This window comes from Equus caballus, chromosome 26, assembly GCF_041296265.1.
Source record: "Equus caballus isolate H_3958 breed thoroughbred chromosome 26, TB-T2T, whole genome shotgun sequence".
NCBI classification, from domain to species: domain Eukaryota; kingdom Metazoa; phylum Chordata; class Mammalia; order Perissodactyla; family Equidae; genus Equus; species Equus caballus.
This window is the reverse complement of record NC_091709.1, coordinates 41,870,815-41,890,389: the sequence shown is the minus strand read 5'-3', so window position 1 is coordinate 41,890,389 and position 19,575 is coordinate 41,870,815. Positions and strand designations below refer to the sequence as shown.

The following is a 19,575-nucleotide window of genomic DNA, read 5'->3' as shown; positions in this document are numbered from 1 at the left end:
CTCTCGTCTGTTAAAGCAGAAATCAAAGAGATTTGAAAACACGTAAAGCAATGCCATTCTCACTTTTTTTGAACAGTTTATTTTTCATAAAAATGTTTGTTAAAATGTAATAGGTTATTGTAAAAACGAATCATATTTTAAAATTTATTTTCTGATCTGGTAAACATTGATGACCAGTGGTGTGCTGGGGAATGTTTACCAACCAGCTCCTTGAGAAGGATGGGGGAGGGGGAAGCATTCGTTTGTATTGTTTGCTGATTTCCGTGGTGTACAAACCCTCATCACGACCAAGTTCAAACTCCCAACAGGTCACTGTTGCAGAGTTGGGAATAGACACGCACCATCGGCTTGGTAGCCCTCGGTGAGCTGGCTCCAGCACACCACGGATATAATCCTTGTAAGGTTTTTTGCATTCTCACTCATTTTGAAGAGTAGAAAGGAGTCCTGAGAATGAGTTTGAGAACACGTGGCCCAGGACCACCACCCTCATCTCTGGTTAAGTCATCTCAGCAACGGCAGGAGTCCAGGAGGGTCATGGCCTCAATTAGAAAAGTCCTTGAACCCCAAATCCTAATGTTCTTAATGTAAATATCCAAACATCTCTTCTCAGTTATCTCTGCCAAACCCCTGGCCGAGAGGCCACCTGACTCTATTCTAATCCCTTCTTTCTTAAAAGAATTTTTCGCCTGAAGGAACCCTTTCTGGGGGTTCCGTCAGGAAGCGTTCACAGGTGGTTCCAGTTTGGTCATGATTTCCTAAGTGACTTTCGTGTAAAATCAGTTAAATGGAGATGTGACTCTCAGTGACTGAAAGCTACTGAGCGGACAATAGATCTGAGCTCAACATCCTCACCCCACCTCCTCCACGGTGGGTGGGAGGAAGAATGAGAACTCTTAGAAGGAGGAGTTTATATAAACAAAATACTTTATTATTTGAGAAAGAAGAGGCCCAATTACAAAATTTTTATACTTAAGTCCTGTTCATTACCACGCCAGAGGTTTATACTGGACTTCAGATTCCATAACTATTAGGTTGGACCACACAAAACTGCCAACTTCGTAGATAAAAAAGTCAAATATTGGCAATTTCATGTGGCTCGAGCCCATATAAAATGAGCCAATGGTTCATGACTTCTTTCAGCAACAAGATGTTCCCAGTCGCATGTCTGTTGATGTTATAAACAGATGTCCGAGAGATAAACAGGGCCTGCTTGAGAAAAACATCCTGTGCTGAGATACTGGAAATCGTCTCGTGTGGGTATTGAGACAAATTGTCTCAGTTCGGCTTTGCTCTCCCAGCTGGTCCTACCCCCAATCCCTTGATCTCACTCCACGGACGATTCTTCTGTACAGATGGCAGCCACCGGTCCGAGTGTCCTCTCACACTGCTAGTGAAGCGTGTCTGACTTTGACACCAACTTGACTTGATGGCGTATAAAGGCCAGGAATACACTGGGGCCAGCGTGCTCCTTCGAAACCACTACAAAAGTCTCGATCACAATCAAAACCTTTTCTTCAGAGGAGCTATTCCAATGCATTCTTTCTCATCTTGTTTACTCTCTATGCCTCTGGGCATTCTGCATCCAATAAAAAAACCAAAAAAACAAAAACTCTTTTGCTGTGGACGCTGAGGAGAGAGGAACAGCGTGGGCTCCAGACGGCCGAGGACTTCACAGGTGAACACGGAGGGGACGAAGCATGCTTCACTCGTGTCCAAGGCATTTAAGAAAGACTGCGCCTCCCCCCGAGCCTTCAGCGCTGCACCATATATTTCACTTTACACGCAGCTGAGATAAAAATAAAGCTTTCTTACAAATTACATTTTTTTCCAGTGAATTACTTTTGCAGTAAAAATAGCTGCTACATAAATCCCTCCTGGTCTCTGAAAAGGAGTCGCATATTTCCAAAAATAGTATTCTTATTTTCATCATACAGAATGATGTGGGGTGTGGAGGTGGGGCACAGGGAGGAAATGGCGGGTGCGGGAGGTAGGTTGTTGGGGAAACAGGGTCGAACTAAAAAATAAAATAAGTTTTTTGTATAAACTGATTTAAATGCATGCATAGAAATGGAAAACATATGCCATTTGTCAAGAAAAATACCGCTTTATAGCTTTTACATTACAATTAAAGGAGAAAGCACAGGGGCCAATGTGCCCCCAGATAATAACATTAAGTTTCTTATAAAAATTCCCAAATGTACAAAGTCTTTGCCAGATAATAACCCAGACAAAACAAAACAAAACAACAGAAACAGGGATTAACCCTCTCCGACATATTCCTGTAGGCATATTAAATGTAAATAATACACATTTTACAACTTCTCCTAGTCTGCCCTGGGCAGATTCAATGTTTGCAAAATGCCTTATGTGCTCTTGGAAAATGAAATAACCATTGGATGTCTGCATTCTTATTTCACATATAGTTATATAATTATTTTAAATTACAATATACAATTTCTGTTAAATAGGACTGTTAGAGGATTTTGATAACAATTATAAGATTACAATCATATATACAGATGACCTTCTGAAATGGCATGATTGTTTCCTCGCCCCCTCCTACCCTTCTGAAACAAAGAGACCCCTTCTGCACCTTCGGTTCCATGTTGCAAAAGGCAAAAGAAAATAAAACAGGTGCGTGTCCGCGACACGCTCAAACCCCGGAGAAGACCTAACAGCCTGAACGATCCTGTCTCAAGAGCCCGCCGGAGCCAGGACGGCTGCCCCGCGCTTCCTTCTCGGCCATTTTAATGTAATAGCATCATACACAGCGTTTTGCCATCAGCGGGCTCCAGAAGTGAGCAGCCACGCTGCTCGGGGTGAAGAGCCACAGTTTCAGATGAAATAAGGCCACTGCTTCTTGGGGACTTTCCTGGATGTGTTCAATCCCGCCTCTCAGGGTCCTGGGAGCCCAGTGGGTCAGGATGGCCCCACTCACACACAGCCTCACGTGGCCTCAGTCCTCCGTGTCCGGCTGGACGCCCAGGATGGCGTGCAGCTCCTCGGGTGTGAACCCCAGCAAGTTCTGGAGGTCGCACACGAAGCGGTACACGTATCGCTTCCCCGACGTCTTGTGGATGATGTTCTTGTCGTAGTAATAGCGTAAACCCCGGCTCAGCTTCTCGTAGTTCATCTTGGGCTTATTTTTCCTCTTTCCCCACCGGCGGGCCACCTGGGGTGGACACAAATGGAAAAAGAGTTGGATTCAATTTGGGAATGAAGAAAAAGTGAACGACATCCCCCCGATTACGAGTCTGATGCCTGAGCATCCAGAGAACCTGACAAACCACAGGATCGCAGAGGTACCAGCCGCTGTCATCCAGACGCCAGGGCCCTGTCTCCCTCGGATGCTTCTCTGAGGACCGAGGGAGGCACCGGTGGGAGGGCGAGGTGCCACACCCACAGCTCTGTCTGTGACAGGGCTCTCGAGGCCTCACTCAGCACAAACTCCTGGGGGCCAAGGGTTCGGAAGTGGGGGGTCCTGAGACACGGGAAACCATGTCTCCCCCAACCCCCTGGGTGCTTATTCGGACCCCTGCAGTCAAAAGCTGCCAACTGGGATTCTGAGCCACGTGACATCACACATTCCTCAATGTGTCTGCTTCCCAAGGGAACTGGGCAGGTGACAGCTTGCACTCTACGGGCACCAGAGATCAAGGGCCTCCCTGATGCTGTCCTGGAGGGCAGCTACTGGACCTACCCTTGGCCTTTCCCTCCAGCCGGGGCTGGTGCAGCTCTGCCAAGCTCAGCCCAGGAGCATGGAAGCCCAGCCTGAGGGCCGGCGTGGGGCTATCGAGGGTTCAATCCCCAGCGGTCAATTTCCTAAGGCATTTTCAGAGGCTCAGGAGAGAGCCTCAGTTTACCTCCTGTGCCTTTTCATTCCATGACAGAGAAGACGGTGAAGCCTGCCCAAGGCCCACGTGCACCCCCAGGGGGTACCAAATGATTCTCAGCCAAGCAAGGATGCCACCTCAAGTTTCCTGAAGTCAGGAACACCTCGTGTAGACGTGTTCTCATTGGCACTCGCGAGGCCTTTCTTGTGGAGGGAATTTGGGAACCCCAAGGGATGGACTCAGTGTCTAGAGCCCAGGGGCTGATTTCCCGGCCCTGGTCGTACCTCGTCGGGGTCAGCCAGCTTGAATTCCCATCCGTCCCCAGTCCAGCTGATGAACGACTGGCAGGACTTGTCGGAGAGCAATTCCAGGAGAAACTGCCACAGCTGGATAGGTCCACTGCCTGGGGAGAGGGGCGGGTTATACGTTTTTATAGATTTAAAAGACGGCAAGACTTTAGTTACCCTGAGGAAGCAAATGGATTGAGAGATGAGAGAGTCAACTCTGGACCGGATGCCGGCGAGAAGGTGCACCCCAGGTGCTGGGGACGGCGGGAAATGCTTTCATGCGATAAGGTTAGCCACCAAACACCGAGTCTCTCTCCACACCTCCGGCTCCCGGAAAAGAGGTCACTCGGCCCTTGACTGCTGGGTTTGGTCTTTCTGGAAAAAAATTCAGGGCCACCAACTCTTGGCATTAAAATTCCTCATCCTCTTTAGCTGCTCCTTCTGTAATAACTTTCAAGGTTCATTTCTAGAAACACCCCGTGGGACGGGGTGAAGGGGCATTTCACCACAGAACGAGGCGTATCATTCATGGAATCCCACAGGGTAACTTTCCTGCCAAATGGAGGTGGGTCAATTGCTTAATCCAAGCCCTGGTTTACTCAACAGCCACTTGGGCACCTGAGGTCACACCCACGGCCTTCCGAGGCCTCTGCTGGGGGAGGTATATGCTTTGCAAAGTGCTTTTCATATACCGTCTTCTGGATTAATATTTACAATCGCCACCTTGCGAAGTGTAGTGCTGTTTTAAAGATGAGGAATAGGATGTGGCTCAGAGGCCAGGTGCCTTGCCCCGGATCACAAGCCCATCAGAGCTGTTCCCCAAGACGCACAGCTCCCATCAACACAGGTCAGGAGTTCTGGAACCAGACAGAACCGAGCTACCTGTGTGACCACGGAGAGCTGTTTTCCTCGGAGCCAATTTCCCCATCTGTAAAATGGGTTCACTCCACCTCCCGTGCCAGGCTGTCCTAGAGACTAGCGGCCGGCACCATATGCCAGATGAACCACACAGAGCCGGCAGTCAACAAACGCTAACCAACATGGAAAGGAAAACCGCCAGCACCGTGGCTGTTCGTTTTCTTATGGGGCCCTGACTCCAGATATGAAAACAACGGCTTTCACATGCTCTGCGTACTTCAGTCCGTTTCCACGGCTGTTTGCCTCACAGGACAGAAATAAACGGATGCCCATGTACTCTTATTTTAACGTATCGGATTTTTTTTAAGTAGGTATTTTTTTAACCCCCAGTGGCTCCATATGGTCAAAATATGAAAAAAGCACACATTTCAGGAAATACGAAGCGATCGAAAGAATCCTGGTATTTTTGCTAAAGTACTGGAAGTATCAGGTTCTAAAAACAGCTTTAATATCTGTCCTCTGCTTAGAAGAGCTCTCACCCACACCGTAAAAACAAGATGGGTTTTAGAAGCGAGAAAAGGAACACAGTCCCATGTTAGGCGAGGCCGCCTCTGCTGCCCCTCCCGAGCCAGGTGACATTCTTTAAAATTCCTGGAGCAGGTGAGTCAGAGGCGAGGCCTCCACAGGCTGGTCCCCTGCTCCTCCTCATCTCCGGATGGCCAAGCACGTCCCAGGTGGCGAGGGGGCCGCGGGATTTTCACCCACGCCTCTGAGCTCTGGGTACACGAGAATTCCCGCAAGGCTGGCCTTTTTAGAATTCGGGGGTACGGCCTGCCTGGATTCAGGATTACACCCCACACATAAAATGTGGGGTGTTAAGTACAATGTGCTCCAACTAGAACCACCCTTGATCGCCACGGCGAGGCAGGGTGCAGGGGAGGTGGCGGGAGAGCCGGGGCCCCACACTCACCGGTGAAGCCGGCCAGCACGGCCGCAGGAATAACTGGTTTGCCTTGCTCCACCGGCTCACTCCTCTCTTGGATGTAATCCTTGAAAGACATGGTCGGCTTACTGAGGCAGAGGGACTGGCTGCAGTCGTCTTCGAAGCTCTCGAAGGAAGGCACTCGCTGCACATCCAGCAGCGATGACTGGCTGTTCCAGGACTGCAGCAACGAGTCGGAGCTCTCGAAGCTGTCTGCGCCGTTCTCGGGGGGGTCGCGGTCTCCGGGCTTCCCTGGCAAACACAACCAGGCACAGTTTGACTCCCCAGGACAATGAAACGTCTGGTGCCACAGCTAATAAATAAGTGCAGGTTGTCTTGGGCTCAGTGGTCAAGAGATTGCCAAGCACCCGCATTCAACAGATATCCCACTGGTGCAGAATCACTCTAACTTTTCATAATGCTCTTAAACTGAGGTGCTTGTTCCTTACGATAAATACACTATGCAACCACATCTTCCATCAACAGTGGAAGGGATAAATCAACGGTAGTTTCATAGAAGGGAGTACTACACAGCAGTGAAAAAGAACAAATGGCTGCCACACCCAACACCATGGATGGATCTCAGACACAATGATGAGCCAAAGACAAATGCAAAAGAAAACACAGGGTATGATGCCATTTACATCAACTTCAAGAACAGGAAAAACTAATCTATGATGATCAAAGTCAGGACAATGGTTTCCTCTTGAGGTGGGGACACCACTACTGGCAAGTGGTACGAGGGAGCCTTCCGAGGTGCTGGAAATTTCTCTATCTCCATCTGGGTGGCAGTGACACAGGTGTATATATGTAAAGATTCAACTGGTTGTACAACCTGAGATTTGCACACTGTATATATACCTCTCCACACACACACACACAAACTATCACACTCCTACGTTGTCTCCCCAAATATCCCATTGCATGGAGGAATCTAGTGCGAGAGCAGGGACTGTCTTGTTCACTAAGTACCCACTGTGCCCAGATCAGAGCCTGATACACATTAGGAGAACACTCGCTGAGCGAACTAATCGTCTGTGATGGTGACCTAAGTCACTTCTAAGTCACTTAGAACACAGAGGAGTCCTATGACCTCCTCCGATGGCTGAACACAGGCCGTACTGACTAAGCAGCTCATGTCACTGTCTGGCTGTGGCTCTGGGAATCAGACCACTGGCCTTGTTGAGAGGGGCACCAGGAAGCTCTGATCTTACCAGAACCGCTGGCGAGCAGGTTCAGGCTGCTGCCCGGGAAGTCCTGAGGGACGGAGCAGTAGTTGACGCTGATGGTGTCGAGCCGAGACTTGGGGAACATCGGAAAGTCCTGCTCAGAGCCGAGCGCACGGGGTGCTGACGACGAGGGACACATGCCGTCCAGGAGACCGCCTTTGGGGTAACTCTGCGTCTGCACGCCATACGGCGCCTGCTCCACGCCAAAACCTGGAACAGAACCATCGGACGGCAGGGCTATCAGCAACGGGCACGCGAGAGAGACCCTCTGCACCTCAAACCAGACGGCACGGGAGGAGCTCTGCACGCTGCAGCCCTCTGCAAACCCGCGGGGGCACGTGAGCTTCAATGAGCAAGCTCTCCACTAGGTCCTCTTCTTCTCAACCATTCGTCTTCCCAGCCAACGAATGAGCCTTGGGCCAAAATTCCTGCTGCTCTGGACCCAGGACGCCATACCTCAGGGTTAGTATTTCTATGGCTCTAGTTTATCAAGTTCTCCCTTGTGAGCCTCAGGATGACAGGGGCCATGGGCTCTTTCAGCTTCCAGGGAAACTACACCTCAGACAGACTAAGGGATTTGTCACCCAGCGTGTGACTTAGAAGGAGCATCTCCTGTCACCCCTCCCCATGCTGGCTCGGGGGACCACCTGCAACCTACGCTCACCAGTGTCAGTGACCAGAGGAAGGACCCGAATTCCATGACACCTTTCTCGATTCCAAAGTTCAGAGCAAATTAGGTATTGCTTTCTGCACACTTCCCGGGCCTGCCACCCCTTATCTGTTTTACTAGAACCGACCACAGCCACCAGCTCGCTTCTTTCTGCCCCTCGCTCTACGAATTGCCTAGACCAGCGCTAGCCAACGCAGATAACGTGAGCCACTGACACATGTTCAACTTTCTAGTAGCCACATTGTAAAAAGAAACGGGTAAGATTAATTTTAATATTTTACTTGACCTGATATACCAATTGTCATTTCAACATGTGATCAACATCTTAAAAATCATTAAGGAGCTATTTTATATTCTTTGTTTCATAGTAGGACTTTCAGATCTGGTGTGCACTATATTCTTATCACACCTCTCAATGTGGACCAGCCAAATTTCAAGTGCTAATAGCTCAAGAGCCACATGTGGCCACCACAGGGGACAGGGCAGGTCTAGACTGTGCCTTCGGACTGTCCATAAATCTAGCAGAAAGACTTAAAACCAAGCTCTTAAGGGCAGAATCACTTGGACTGACCTAAGGAGTTGTTATTAATCCAAGGAGGAACTGAGTTGAGGTGCGAATTTTCTTCATACTGATCTTCTGTCTTTTCTTGGTTTTCTGAAAAACAGATAGAGGGACCTAAGACTGCAAATCGAGGTTAAAACTACACAAAAAAAGAAGTTACTCTCTGAATTACGGTTACGTGGTTATTTTAGAATAACTAAATGCATTCGGTGCTTCACATTTAATCCTACAGTGTTCCAGGTCATTCTGTCTTTCTAAACTAGAGATAGAAGCACATTTTTCTAATAACTAGAATAAGTTTTCCAAAAAGGCTGCTGTTGTTGGCAAAGTTAAATTTTCTATTGCATGATTTGAAAGATCCAGATGATTTATTTAATTTATCCACGTAGCCAAGAAATGGTTAAATATTTATGAGTAACAACTGCACCGGGGCTGGGAATACAGCAGATTAGGAAAACAGACACAATTCCTGCCCCCAGGAGGCTTATGGCCCATTGGTCGAACCCTGAAAGCTTCTCCAGGGTGCAGCATGCGCCACACAGAGACGGCTACCAAGGCGTGGGAGTCTGTAACGGGGGACACGCGTGCCCAGGAATTTTGAAGGGGCAAAGGTTAGCGTTCTCTGCAAATGCCCGCTTCCTACAAACACACTCAACCACACATACACCCCCAAACCCAGACCCACTCAGACTGACACCCCGAGTCATGGCAAGACAGGCCCAACTTGCCAACAAACAGATTCACCAGAAATTTGTCAGATTAGACTTGTCCAGACTTGTTTATAGGAGTCTTTAAAAATAAATTTCCCTGGCCCTCAGAAGCCATAAGTAAAAAGAGCTGGTGGATAAATCCTAAGGGCTTTTTAAGATTCTGAGTCTGTAACAGGGTTGAAACTCAGTGTTTAAAATCAATTAAATGAGGAATATTTCCCTGAACTCTACAAAGGGGCTAATTTTCTTTTATTTTTAACTTAAAGGATCCTTCACTATATATTTTTTTTCTTTTTTAACTCGATGTATTTTTAACACTGATCTCAATACTTTTTTAACGTCTAAAATCAGGACTTTCTATATGATGAGAGTTCTTCTGCTCAATGGCTACTTTCTGGACAAAACGTCCGTGTGTAAATATATACATTGATTACGTCTGCATTTGTTTAAAAACCTAAAATCAGGAACATTCCTCTTTGTTGGATTCCATTTGGATTTGGGAAAATTTACTTAACAGTTCACAGAGTTTATCTGAAGGCTCCCTTTCCCCGAGGCCGACTTATTTCTTTCGGTTCTGGAAGGTGAGCCATAAAGCATAGGAATTCTTGGCCTCCGTATCTGAGCCAACACATACTGCTCTGACGAATGCTGTCTGGGGACAGTGAACGAGACCGTGACTAAGTCTACTGCCCTGTGGCTACGCTTGATGCCACACACACACACACACACATACACGTACTTCAGTGGACGCAAAAGCTGTAGTCACTGCCACATATCTGACTCACTCCAGGGGCGTTTTCAGACCACCCTGCCTCATGTGAAACGCCGACCCCACAGTCGTAGGGCACTGATGCTCACCCCCGCCTCCCCCATCACTGCTCCTAGCCAGGCTCACCCCGACCATCAGCTGGTACCTTTGATCATCTGCTCCAGATGCTCCCAGAGAATATCGCCCACAAAATCAGGTGCCAGCTCCAGAAAGCGCTCCTTGCCCAGGTTGCACAGCACCTGGCCATTCATGCCGAACCTCTGCAGATTGACGTTGACCAGACTGAATTCATTGGTAGCCCAGAGAAGCCACTGGCACACCTGTTGCTCAGTCCACAGCCAGGGGTCTACCGGGGAGGGAAGAAAGGACAGAACACAAAAGGAGAAAAAAATGGAAGTGAGACCAGAGCCACTCCTGATTCAACCACAGAGTCCAGGTGTGCACCGAAGACCAACGAAATGAGCGAGACACCCAGGAAGAGTCTAAGACACCGACAACAGAGCTGGATTAAGTGTTCAGTTGACTGGGCTGAACCAAAAACTGGCTCAGCTCTACCACATCCCTGCCACTCTTTGCAAGACGCCCTAGACAAAAGCTTAAAAACTAAGTCATCTGGAGCAACTGCAGTCAAATTCGTTTTTCTAGTAAAACGCAGAATCGGAAAAGCAGCTCTAAAAGGCAGCACTTACTTTTGGGGATGCCAAGGCGACGCTGCTCCTTTTTGAAGCCACTGAAGGTAGCTTTCAAGGCTTGACTCATTACAGCCTTGCTGCACGGGGTTAAGAGAGGCAATTCACAGTTGGTCGAGTCTAGAAAGAAAGCCCACGGGGATGTCAGGAAGTCAGGTTGGCTAGATCAGATAGAGAACTCAGGGGAGAAATCTTAGTTTCCAGGAGAGAACAATTTTGATCTCAAACCTTGACACATAATTCCTTAAAAGAGTATACGTATGAACCAAAAAATTTTTTTGAATGCTATGGAGAAAATATTATCCATCTCAGAACTACACTTATAAAAAAACACCTAAGGTAAAACTCAAGTTTTATTTTATTTTACAAAAGTTCCTAAAGCAGTTACGCGTAGGTAAAACTTCCATTGAAGTCGATTTTCAAATGTTTAGACAATAAAAGAAATTGCACGGTTTTTGGTCAAAAGGCTTAAGGGACTGCAAATGCATAATTTGGGAGTTACTTCCATTAAACTAAGCAGCTGATATGAGCAGAACGCACTTAGCACCTGTAACGTCTGCACACCTTCAATTTTTACTGAAAAACAATCTTCTCTGGATTCCCTCAGCAATTTCAAGAATGATAAATGACCGCCCCATGATGGCATGCTTACGCAAGCATGTGTGTTTTAATTAATTTTCTGGGCTGTATTTTCTAGCACCTACTTCATGTGACAAAGCAACCTCTGGAATGTTGCCAACTAATATGAGAGTAATTGCACAGGCATTATCTGACGTGCTATTCCCTTAAAAAGAACAAACAATGACATTAAGAACTGCAGGAGTAAATACAGGTGGCTAAAGATTAAGCAAGAATAATGTGTTGCTCCGAAACTCCAGCAGGAGAATGAGCTAACTAACAATGTGAACCCAGAATGAAAAGTTAGGGTGCATCGTCATGGCCACTGGTCCGCTTGGCAGAGTGGCCCTGGGTGATGAAGCCTGGGTTTGCTGCCCAGCTGAAAACCCCCGAATGGAGATCTCAGGAGTGGCTCTGCAGCCTGCTAACAGCTGGCCTTTGCTCTCACTGGGGCACATCTGGCGGGGGGAGCACCAGAACCATCATGCTCATAATCAAGGACAACTGTCTTCTCTCAGGCACAGAGCCTCCATCTGACTTTTCCTACCTAAAGATTCAAGATACCAATGTTCATGGCTTCTGATCCGTCCTCTCTTTCTATGAACTGAACTCCCTGGGGGAATCGTGCCCCACTTGTCAAGTCTGAGTAACAAATTACCATGAGAAATGGAATCCAAGCCTGTTGGCACTTCTTGCAGCGTTTGCTCTTCGCTTAGGGAGGGGAAAACAGCAAACAGGGACCCATCGAAGGTGTCGAAGGCTGGCTGGCGCTGCAAGAACAGATGGAAAAGAAAACTGAGAGGTAATCCTGAAACTTATTTAGTTACCTATTTTATTTTATTTTTTTAAAAGATTTTATTTTTCCTTTTTCTCCCAAAGCCCCCTGGTACATAGTTGTGTGTTTTTAGTTGTGGGTCCTTCTAGTTGCGGCATGTGGGATGCCACCTCAGCATGGCTTGATGAGCGGTGCCACGTCCAGGCCCAGGATTCGAACTGGCAAAACGCTGGGCCTCTGAAGCGCAGCGCGAGATCTTAACCAGTCCGCCATGGGGCCGGCCCCCGATAATTACCTATTTTAAAAGTGGTCCACGGGTCATCTTATTAATACGCCCTGGCTAAACTGGCAGTTATAAAGCCACATGTGGGATCGACCAGTCAGTCCTCCGAACAGACTTAAGATGGTCAAAGGGACCAAAAGGTGTATTTTACTCTTTTACTCCAGATTCTATTTTCCTCTGGATCATTTCATCAACCTCACACAGTGAGAATGGTCTATTTTACTCTTTTACTCCAGATTCTATTTTCCTCTGGATCATTTCATCAACCTCACACGGTGAGAATGGCTGGGAAGTCATTTTTAACGGCTTAATCAATTTAAAGCAATAAATTAAATAAACAGACCTAAAAATAATAGAATCTTAGAAGAACAGCGCTGGGAGGGACCTCCGAGACGACCTGGTCCCCACACCTGGCCTTGTGCTACATCGGAGAGAAATCCAGTCAGGCCACATGTAAAAGAAAAATGACCCTTGGCAAGACAGTTTTAGCTCACAGCAGTTAAAACGAAAGGCAAGTGGCTGAACAAAAATTGAAAACGAAACAATGAAATAAATTACTTTATCTGCAGGAGCCTTTATTTTTAAATGTTTAGTATAAAACACTTTAATTGAAACTAGATTTTTTTTCCCCTCAATTCCCGTGGTTCAGAAAGTAGTAATAAATATGCGAAACTTCTTTAAGGTTTAATTTTATAAAAGTAAAGCGTATTAAAAAGAACCTCCCCCCATCATCTATTAAGAGGCAAGATTTCCAAAGGAAGTAGGTTTAAAATTAAACTACCTACGGCTGAGAGGGAAAAAAGAGGATAGAGACACAGAAACACAAACCTCGCACTGTGCCGATCTCTGATAATCTCATCTAACATTTATGAATGAAAGAGCCTTTAAAGTAAGCCTTCTTTATAAGTAACAGATAAAGTCTTGATTCATCATTGCCTAACTTGTTGAGGGAAAAACGTGAAGAAAGGTTATATTTTTCCAACATAAGCTGGAAATCCCATGGTATGTGTAATACAATGATCCTTCTGTTGAGTCATCAATAAAAAAAATGTGTAACACATTTACAAATAAAATTGGTTTGTGTGCCTTCTTTTTAGAAATGTAGAACAATGAGTGACGCATTACATAAGAGGCCAGGGAGAAGTTGGAGCTCAGCCCAAAACACTCCAGACAATGATGTCCCAATGTCGTTGGCGCCCAGCCCCCCAAAATCCAAGGCAATGATGTCCCAAGACAATGAGTCCCAAGACCTACGAGGGGAAACCCAAGCAAGTGCGAAATACTCATCCAGATTTATAAACTACTTTACAGCAGGGTTAATTCGGGTGAAATCTTCAGTCAATTTTTAGATTCCCACCAGCACAGCCCAGGTGACTAAGGAATGTCTTTCCTTTCCTGACTGTTCTAAATTCTTTTTTTAAAACCAGGAAGCCAAAAGACAATACAAATTCGTGCTGCGTATTTCAACACACCAATTTCAGCCACGACCGTTTCTTGTCTAAATCCAGAAATCGCACGGGCATCATCAAACTTTCAAATTATACAATTTTTCTTTCTAGGAGTTGGTTTCAAACTTAATCTCACAATTTCTCATACAGCGTCTGCCACACTAGAAACTGACCAAATTGAACAAGCAAACTCAGTAGCCTGAAGTCTGATGAACTCCCTAAGACTCAAGAAAGGCCCCTGCCGATTTTTGCCTCTTTGGGCTGTATCAGACAAATAATCCCCTAATGATAGACGAGCGACAATGTACCACGCCAGAGAGACATTACGATACAAAACAGTAGGCTCAGAGGAGGCCGAGCTAAAATCACTGCTTCTGACATGTTTACTACACAATGCTACAAAACAATGAGCTCTCGCTCTCACATTTGGAGAAGGCAAATGGGAAATTATCAGCTTGTGCTGCTGAAGAATGTTCCCCAAAGGAATTAAGATAGAAGCGACACGAATTTTGTTTATTATGCAGCAGAGAAGGCTCTTTCATCTTTAATGTGGCTTTTGGTTTACACAAACAGGCTGTCTCCAACCCAGTGGGCATTGCCCCTTGTGATGGAAGGAGCAGCAGCCGCGGGGCCTGCTGTTGCTCCTGGGCTCTTTTCCTTCAGTTCTTAATCAGCCTTCCCCTCATGGACGGAAACTCCTGGGTGGGTAGAAAGGCAGCCTCTCCAGCTCTGATCTATTGAGAATCATAAGATTTTTCCCTGGGAGGAGTCTCAGAAGTAAACTACAAAGTCCTCACCATCTACAAATTCCATGGTTTCAAGTCTTGGAGGACAAGTAGAACAAGCATCAGGATACCCATTTTACAGACTAGAAAACTGAGGCCCAGAGAGCTGAAGGAAACAATCCAGTCACACAGCCAGTAAAATAAAAAGCTAAGGCTAGAACAAGTCTACGTATAGTTTCTCTCACAGACATTGAGTTTTCCAATCCTCTGTTTAAAATTTTTAATTAAGACTTATTCACGTACCTTGAGCGTCCCTCTGTAAATGTTAGACACGGGGGCCACCTGGTCCATGTTCTTGATTCCAAAATCATTCATCTTCAAAAAAAAAAAAAAAAGCAAAAGGAAAAGAAATAAAGGAAGAGTCAGAGAGGCCATAAATCCAGTGCATTTTGAGGACGTCTTCATTGGCTGCATCCACACTGCAGTCTGGCTGGGTCTGTCAAGTTCCACAGCAGGAATCCTTATTGAAAAGGCCCCTCTCACACAGGGTATGCTATTTAAGTAGTTAAAGAATAATGCTGATTCCCCCACGGAATTCCATTTAGATATGAGGCACACAGATACAGTTCCTTTCCAGCTGGCTGCTCAGAGCCTCCCAAGGGAGCCTGGCCGGGTGGGCTGAGCAAGGGGGCCAGTGTCCTTCCGTGACAGGAGTGGGAGGAGGCGCTTTTCAGTGCCATTTCCACGGTCAGCTTGGAGGCGGGTCTGGGGGTGGGTACCAGGCAGGCTGTGGGCCACCTCCTGTCTGCCCCAGGAGCAGTCAGCACAACCTGGGAACCTAAATGGGGCTGCAGAGGTGACCCGCCCCACCCCTGGCAGCTCCCGGGGACCCAGACCCAGGAGAGCACGTTGGCAGGAGGCACGGAGGCCCCCTCGCCTCTCCAAGCTGTGAGGAAGCAACACGCCCAGGAAGGAGATACAAGAGGGAAGCAGTGCTTCAGATCAAACCCTCTCGCTTCGTCCCAGATCCTCTTGTGCTGAGTACACATGTTCAAAATACATCTGCTTTGTGTGTTGCTCAGCTGTGCATTTCTCCAAGAGGAAGTAATCCCCATCACGGATCTGCCGTGCTTGCTTTGATAGTCTGCGCTTATATATCGGACCTGTGCTGACCAACGTGGTGGCCACCAGACAGGAGTGGCTACTGAGCGCCTGGCACGGCTGGGGCACTGAGTTGTGCTCTGTATATAAAATACACACGACTTCATAGAAAAAAGCAAAATACCTCAGTAATAACTTATATTTACTGCATGTTTATATAATATTTTTGAATGAATTAGGCGAACTGAAATTAATTTCACCTATCTTACTATATTTACCGTGGCTATTGGAAAATTTATAGTTAGGCATGTGGCTTACCATTGGATGGTGCTGTAACAGACTGAAAACCTGTCTGGGGCACTAAAATGTAATTGTCTGGCCGGGTAACTTCTATATTAATAGTGGAAAAGGGGGACTCCCCACCCTCCTGGCTTCCTGGCCTCGGAACTGAAGGCTATAAGGGAGCTTTATGTGGGTGCTGCCAACTGCCCAGCCCAGTGGTCTCCACTGGATGCTCCCACCTGTTACAAGCCAGAACTTTGAGTAATTAAAATATTGTGCAATTGGCAGAACTTCCTGGAGGCGGCAAACAGCATATTTTCCCATAACCAGTCCGAGTTCGTGCTATCTTGTTTTTTCTCTATGATCAACATTATGGCTAACCCGGACCTCCCAACAACTCAACACACATCACACACACACACACACACACACACACACTCACACACACACACACACCTTGGCTAGAAAGGTGGCGTGGGAGGAGAGTTTCTGTCACAGGGGAGGTGAGAGGCATTGGAGACGGCTGTTAAAACCCTCCGAGTGGGTAATTATCACGTGGCCAGTGGAGCAGGAGAGCAGAGGCAATAAATAACAGCCCTATGGGGGAACAGAGGGGGAGCAGGGGCAGGAAAGGGCTTGCCCTGGATCCTAAGGGGCCACATCTGCTCAGAATCTCCACTTGGTGATCACGTCATCCACATGCACTCAAGAATCAATATTCACTACCACTGATGGCTGCATTCACAGAAGCCCACTTGCTAAGAGCCAAGCCCCAAAGCTGGGGGATCACGCATCCCCACTTCCCTGAATCCCTCACAGGTAGATACTGTACCATCTGACCGTGAGGCAACGGAGGCCCAGAGATCTCCAGAAACTTGCCTAGGATCACACAGCTATTGCAGGGGTTCCTCGGGGCAGAGAGAGACCAAATCCCAGTTGAGTATGGCCCTAATCCTGAGCTCCTCCACGTGCCAGGACAACCTGAGTGGTGAGGAAGGGGCCCTTCTCCCACCACAGCACTACAGAGCAGAGACAGCATATAAATATCATTAGACTAGGCCCCGGCTCGCTCCTCTTTACAATGTGAAATGCCCCTTAGAGTTTCCTGTCATTTATCTGCATGAAGTCAGTCCTGCGACCTGTTGATTAAAGACCAAAATGAAAAAACATCTTCACTGTTGCCAGTTACCCATCCAGGGCGCAACAGGACAGCTCTTTTTCTCCGTCCCCTTTGCAGCCGGTTGCTGACTTTATTCTACGCTTTCTGGCTTCCCAGGGATGGTCAGAGAATGAATGTGGAAGGAGACAGAAAAGCTTCGCCTGGTTTTGCTGGACAAACACCAGGAGTAAAGGCCGGCGACCCCTCCCACACAAAGAGCTGTAATTACTAGCCACAGAATAGAATTCTCTTATTGTCCAGCTTTGAATTTGTTTTGTAAAAAACACGCAGAATCAAAGTGCTCTACCCATGGTTTCAGGCAGACACACAACTCATCAAATTTTAGCTCACTTATTCTATTCAACAGCACTTGTCAAGGTGGGAGACAGGCCAAGTTCCTCACATAAACCGCTTTCAAATCTGGATCCTTTTGGTGTTGCTTTTGAACCAAAAAAAGGAGAAAATGCCAGAAATATAAGGGCTGAGAAGGGTTAAATTTTAAAACAAGAAGAACTTGCCAGACAACTGTACCCTTATTAGAACAAGTGATCGTTTATGTGAGATTAGGTTTATATTTAGGTGAACTTGAAAAACAAAAACAAACCTGAAATGCACTTTGGAAGCTTGGTCTGCTTTTCCCTTTGAAAGTTATCAATTTAAAGAGAGGAATGACTAATCCCAGAAATGAGTGTTCCCATACTTCCCCGCAGGACGCACGGGGCTAACATTTACTCTACTGGGATATTACTCAGAATTTTAATAAACCTTAACTTGGAGATTTATCTCCCTGATTGGCGGTGGTGTGGGCAGGTAGATAGCACACAGGCGCTTCCATTGTCCGGAACCAACATCATCTCTTACTGGCGAATTAAAATAAATTACCCCCATCTCCAAAGGAGACTGCTCACTTCTCTACTTTCTAAATAAATAGCCCGTCAACTACTATTTTAGGCTACCCTGAAATTGAATACAGGCAAATAGAAAAAAGTCTCCTGTGCTTAAAAAAATAAAACCCACACACGCTCACTGTTAGCCCTTCATTCAAAATGCTTTAAGAATGGGAAAAATGAAGGCAGCCCTGCGCACCCACGTCTCCCTTTCCGACAGGCTCCCCATGTTCGCCTCGCAGGACCGAGGGGCCCCCGATCCAGAAGTCCCGGGGCCCCGCGGGGGCTCGCCGAGCGGCGGCCCCACCTGCCAGCGCCTCCCTCCGCCCGCCGCCCCGGCCGGGCCCAGGACGGGGCCGAGCAGGTGACCGGAGGCCCCGCGCTCGACGCGCGTCTGGGGAGCCGCCGCCTCTCAGGTGTCCTAGCCGCCGGGCGCCCCGCATCCCCCCGGGCCCGGCGCGCTCCAGTAAGTCACCCGCGAACAGGGGCGCGCGGGGCGCCCTCGGACCCCTGTCCTGCGTCCCCCAGCCCCCGCGCGAAATCAGGCCCGCAGGGCGACCACCGGCAGGAGCCCCCACCAGGCCCGCGTTTCCTTTTAAAAACAAAAGCAAGTGGAACAAGCCGGCGCGCCCCGCCCGCCCCGTCCGGCTTGGCGACCTCGGGCCGCGGCCCAAGTTCGCGGGGCCCGGGTCGGCTCCGCGCGTCACGCCGGGCCCAGCGCGCCCTATCCCGGGCCACCCGAACGCGGGCGCCGAGCGGAACGGAGTCCGGACGCGCGACTCCCCATTGCGAGGAGCAGCCGCCACCCCACCTTGACCCCGGCTGCACCCCGATCCCGGACCTCGGTGCTACCCACCTCCCCCGCCCGGTTTCTGGGTCCCCGGGAGAAGCCGGCGGGCACCCCGGCCGGCTCGCCCGCCCCGGACCCCGTTCTTACCGCGCCGCGTCGGGCAGGGCCGGCGGCTGCTCCGGGGCCAGGCTCCTCCGGTCGCGCCGGGCGAGGGCGAGGAGCCGGGGGCGAGCGCGAGCCCGGGGGTGCAGGCGCTCCGGGAGGCCGAGAAGCGGGCCGGGGGCGGCGGGCGGCGGGCGGCGGGCGGCGGGCGGGCGGCGGGCGGGCGGGCGGCTGGCTCCGGGCGCTCGGGGCTGGGGCTACGCTGCGCTCCGCTCCGCCGCAGGAGGAAGTAACCGGCCGGTCCCCTTCGCGGCGGGCTCTTCTGAGCTGGGGGAGGAGGGAGGAGGGAGGAGGGCGGCGAGACGACAGAGGGGAGGGAGGAGGGGCGGAGGGGGAGGGGAAAAAGAGAGGGGAGGGGAGGAGAGAAGAGGGGAGGCAGAGCGCAGAGGAGGAGGGGAGGGGAGCGCAGGGAGGGAAGGGGGGTGGAGGAGGGGAGGGGAGGAGAGCAGGGGGCGGAGCCGGCTCCTTCCGGCCGGGACCTAGCTCCGCACCCGCTGTCACACGCCTCTGTCCCTGGCCTGCTGTTCCAGGAGCGCGGTGCGCGGGGGCCTCGGAGGCCGGGAGCCCCATGCGAGAGCGAGGGCCCCCGGAGGGCAGGCGGAGTCGCTCCTGCGAGCATTCGCTTTCCGCCCCTTGTCCTGAGGCTTTAACACCAGACGTACCTCTCGGATTCGGCGGGAACCGAGTGGTGGTGCAGGTGGCCCCGAGTGGCCGCAGGGCTTGGGTAATAAGGGGCTCTTTCTGACCCCATTCTTG

General features: G+C 49.1%; 1 protein-coding gene across 1 annotated transcript; it reads right to left on the bottom strand.

The window, feature by feature from the left end:
* Nucleotides 1-906: 906 nt before the first annotated feature.
* On the bottom strand, nucleotides 907-19,078 carry ETS2 (ETS proto-oncogene 2, transcription factor). Its single transcript, XM_023630160.2, has 10 exons — nucleotides 18,805-19,078; nucleotides 14,742-14,813; nucleotides 11,866-11,977; nucleotides 10,590-10,709; nucleotides 10,046-10,246; nucleotides 8,431-8,514; nucleotides 7,175-7,399; nucleotides 5,949-6,212; nucleotides 4,118-4,236; nucleotides 907-3,172 (listed from the first exon to the last, which is right to left on the bottom strand). Exons 2-10 carry the CDS (start codon nucleotides 14,811-14,813, stop codon nucleotides 2,957-2,959), a joined length of 1,413 nt encoding a protein of 470 aa, XP_023485928.1. The 5' UTR covers nucleotides 18,805-19,078; the 3' UTR covers nucleotides 907-2,956.
* Nucleotides 19,079-19,575: the final 497 nt, after the last annotated feature.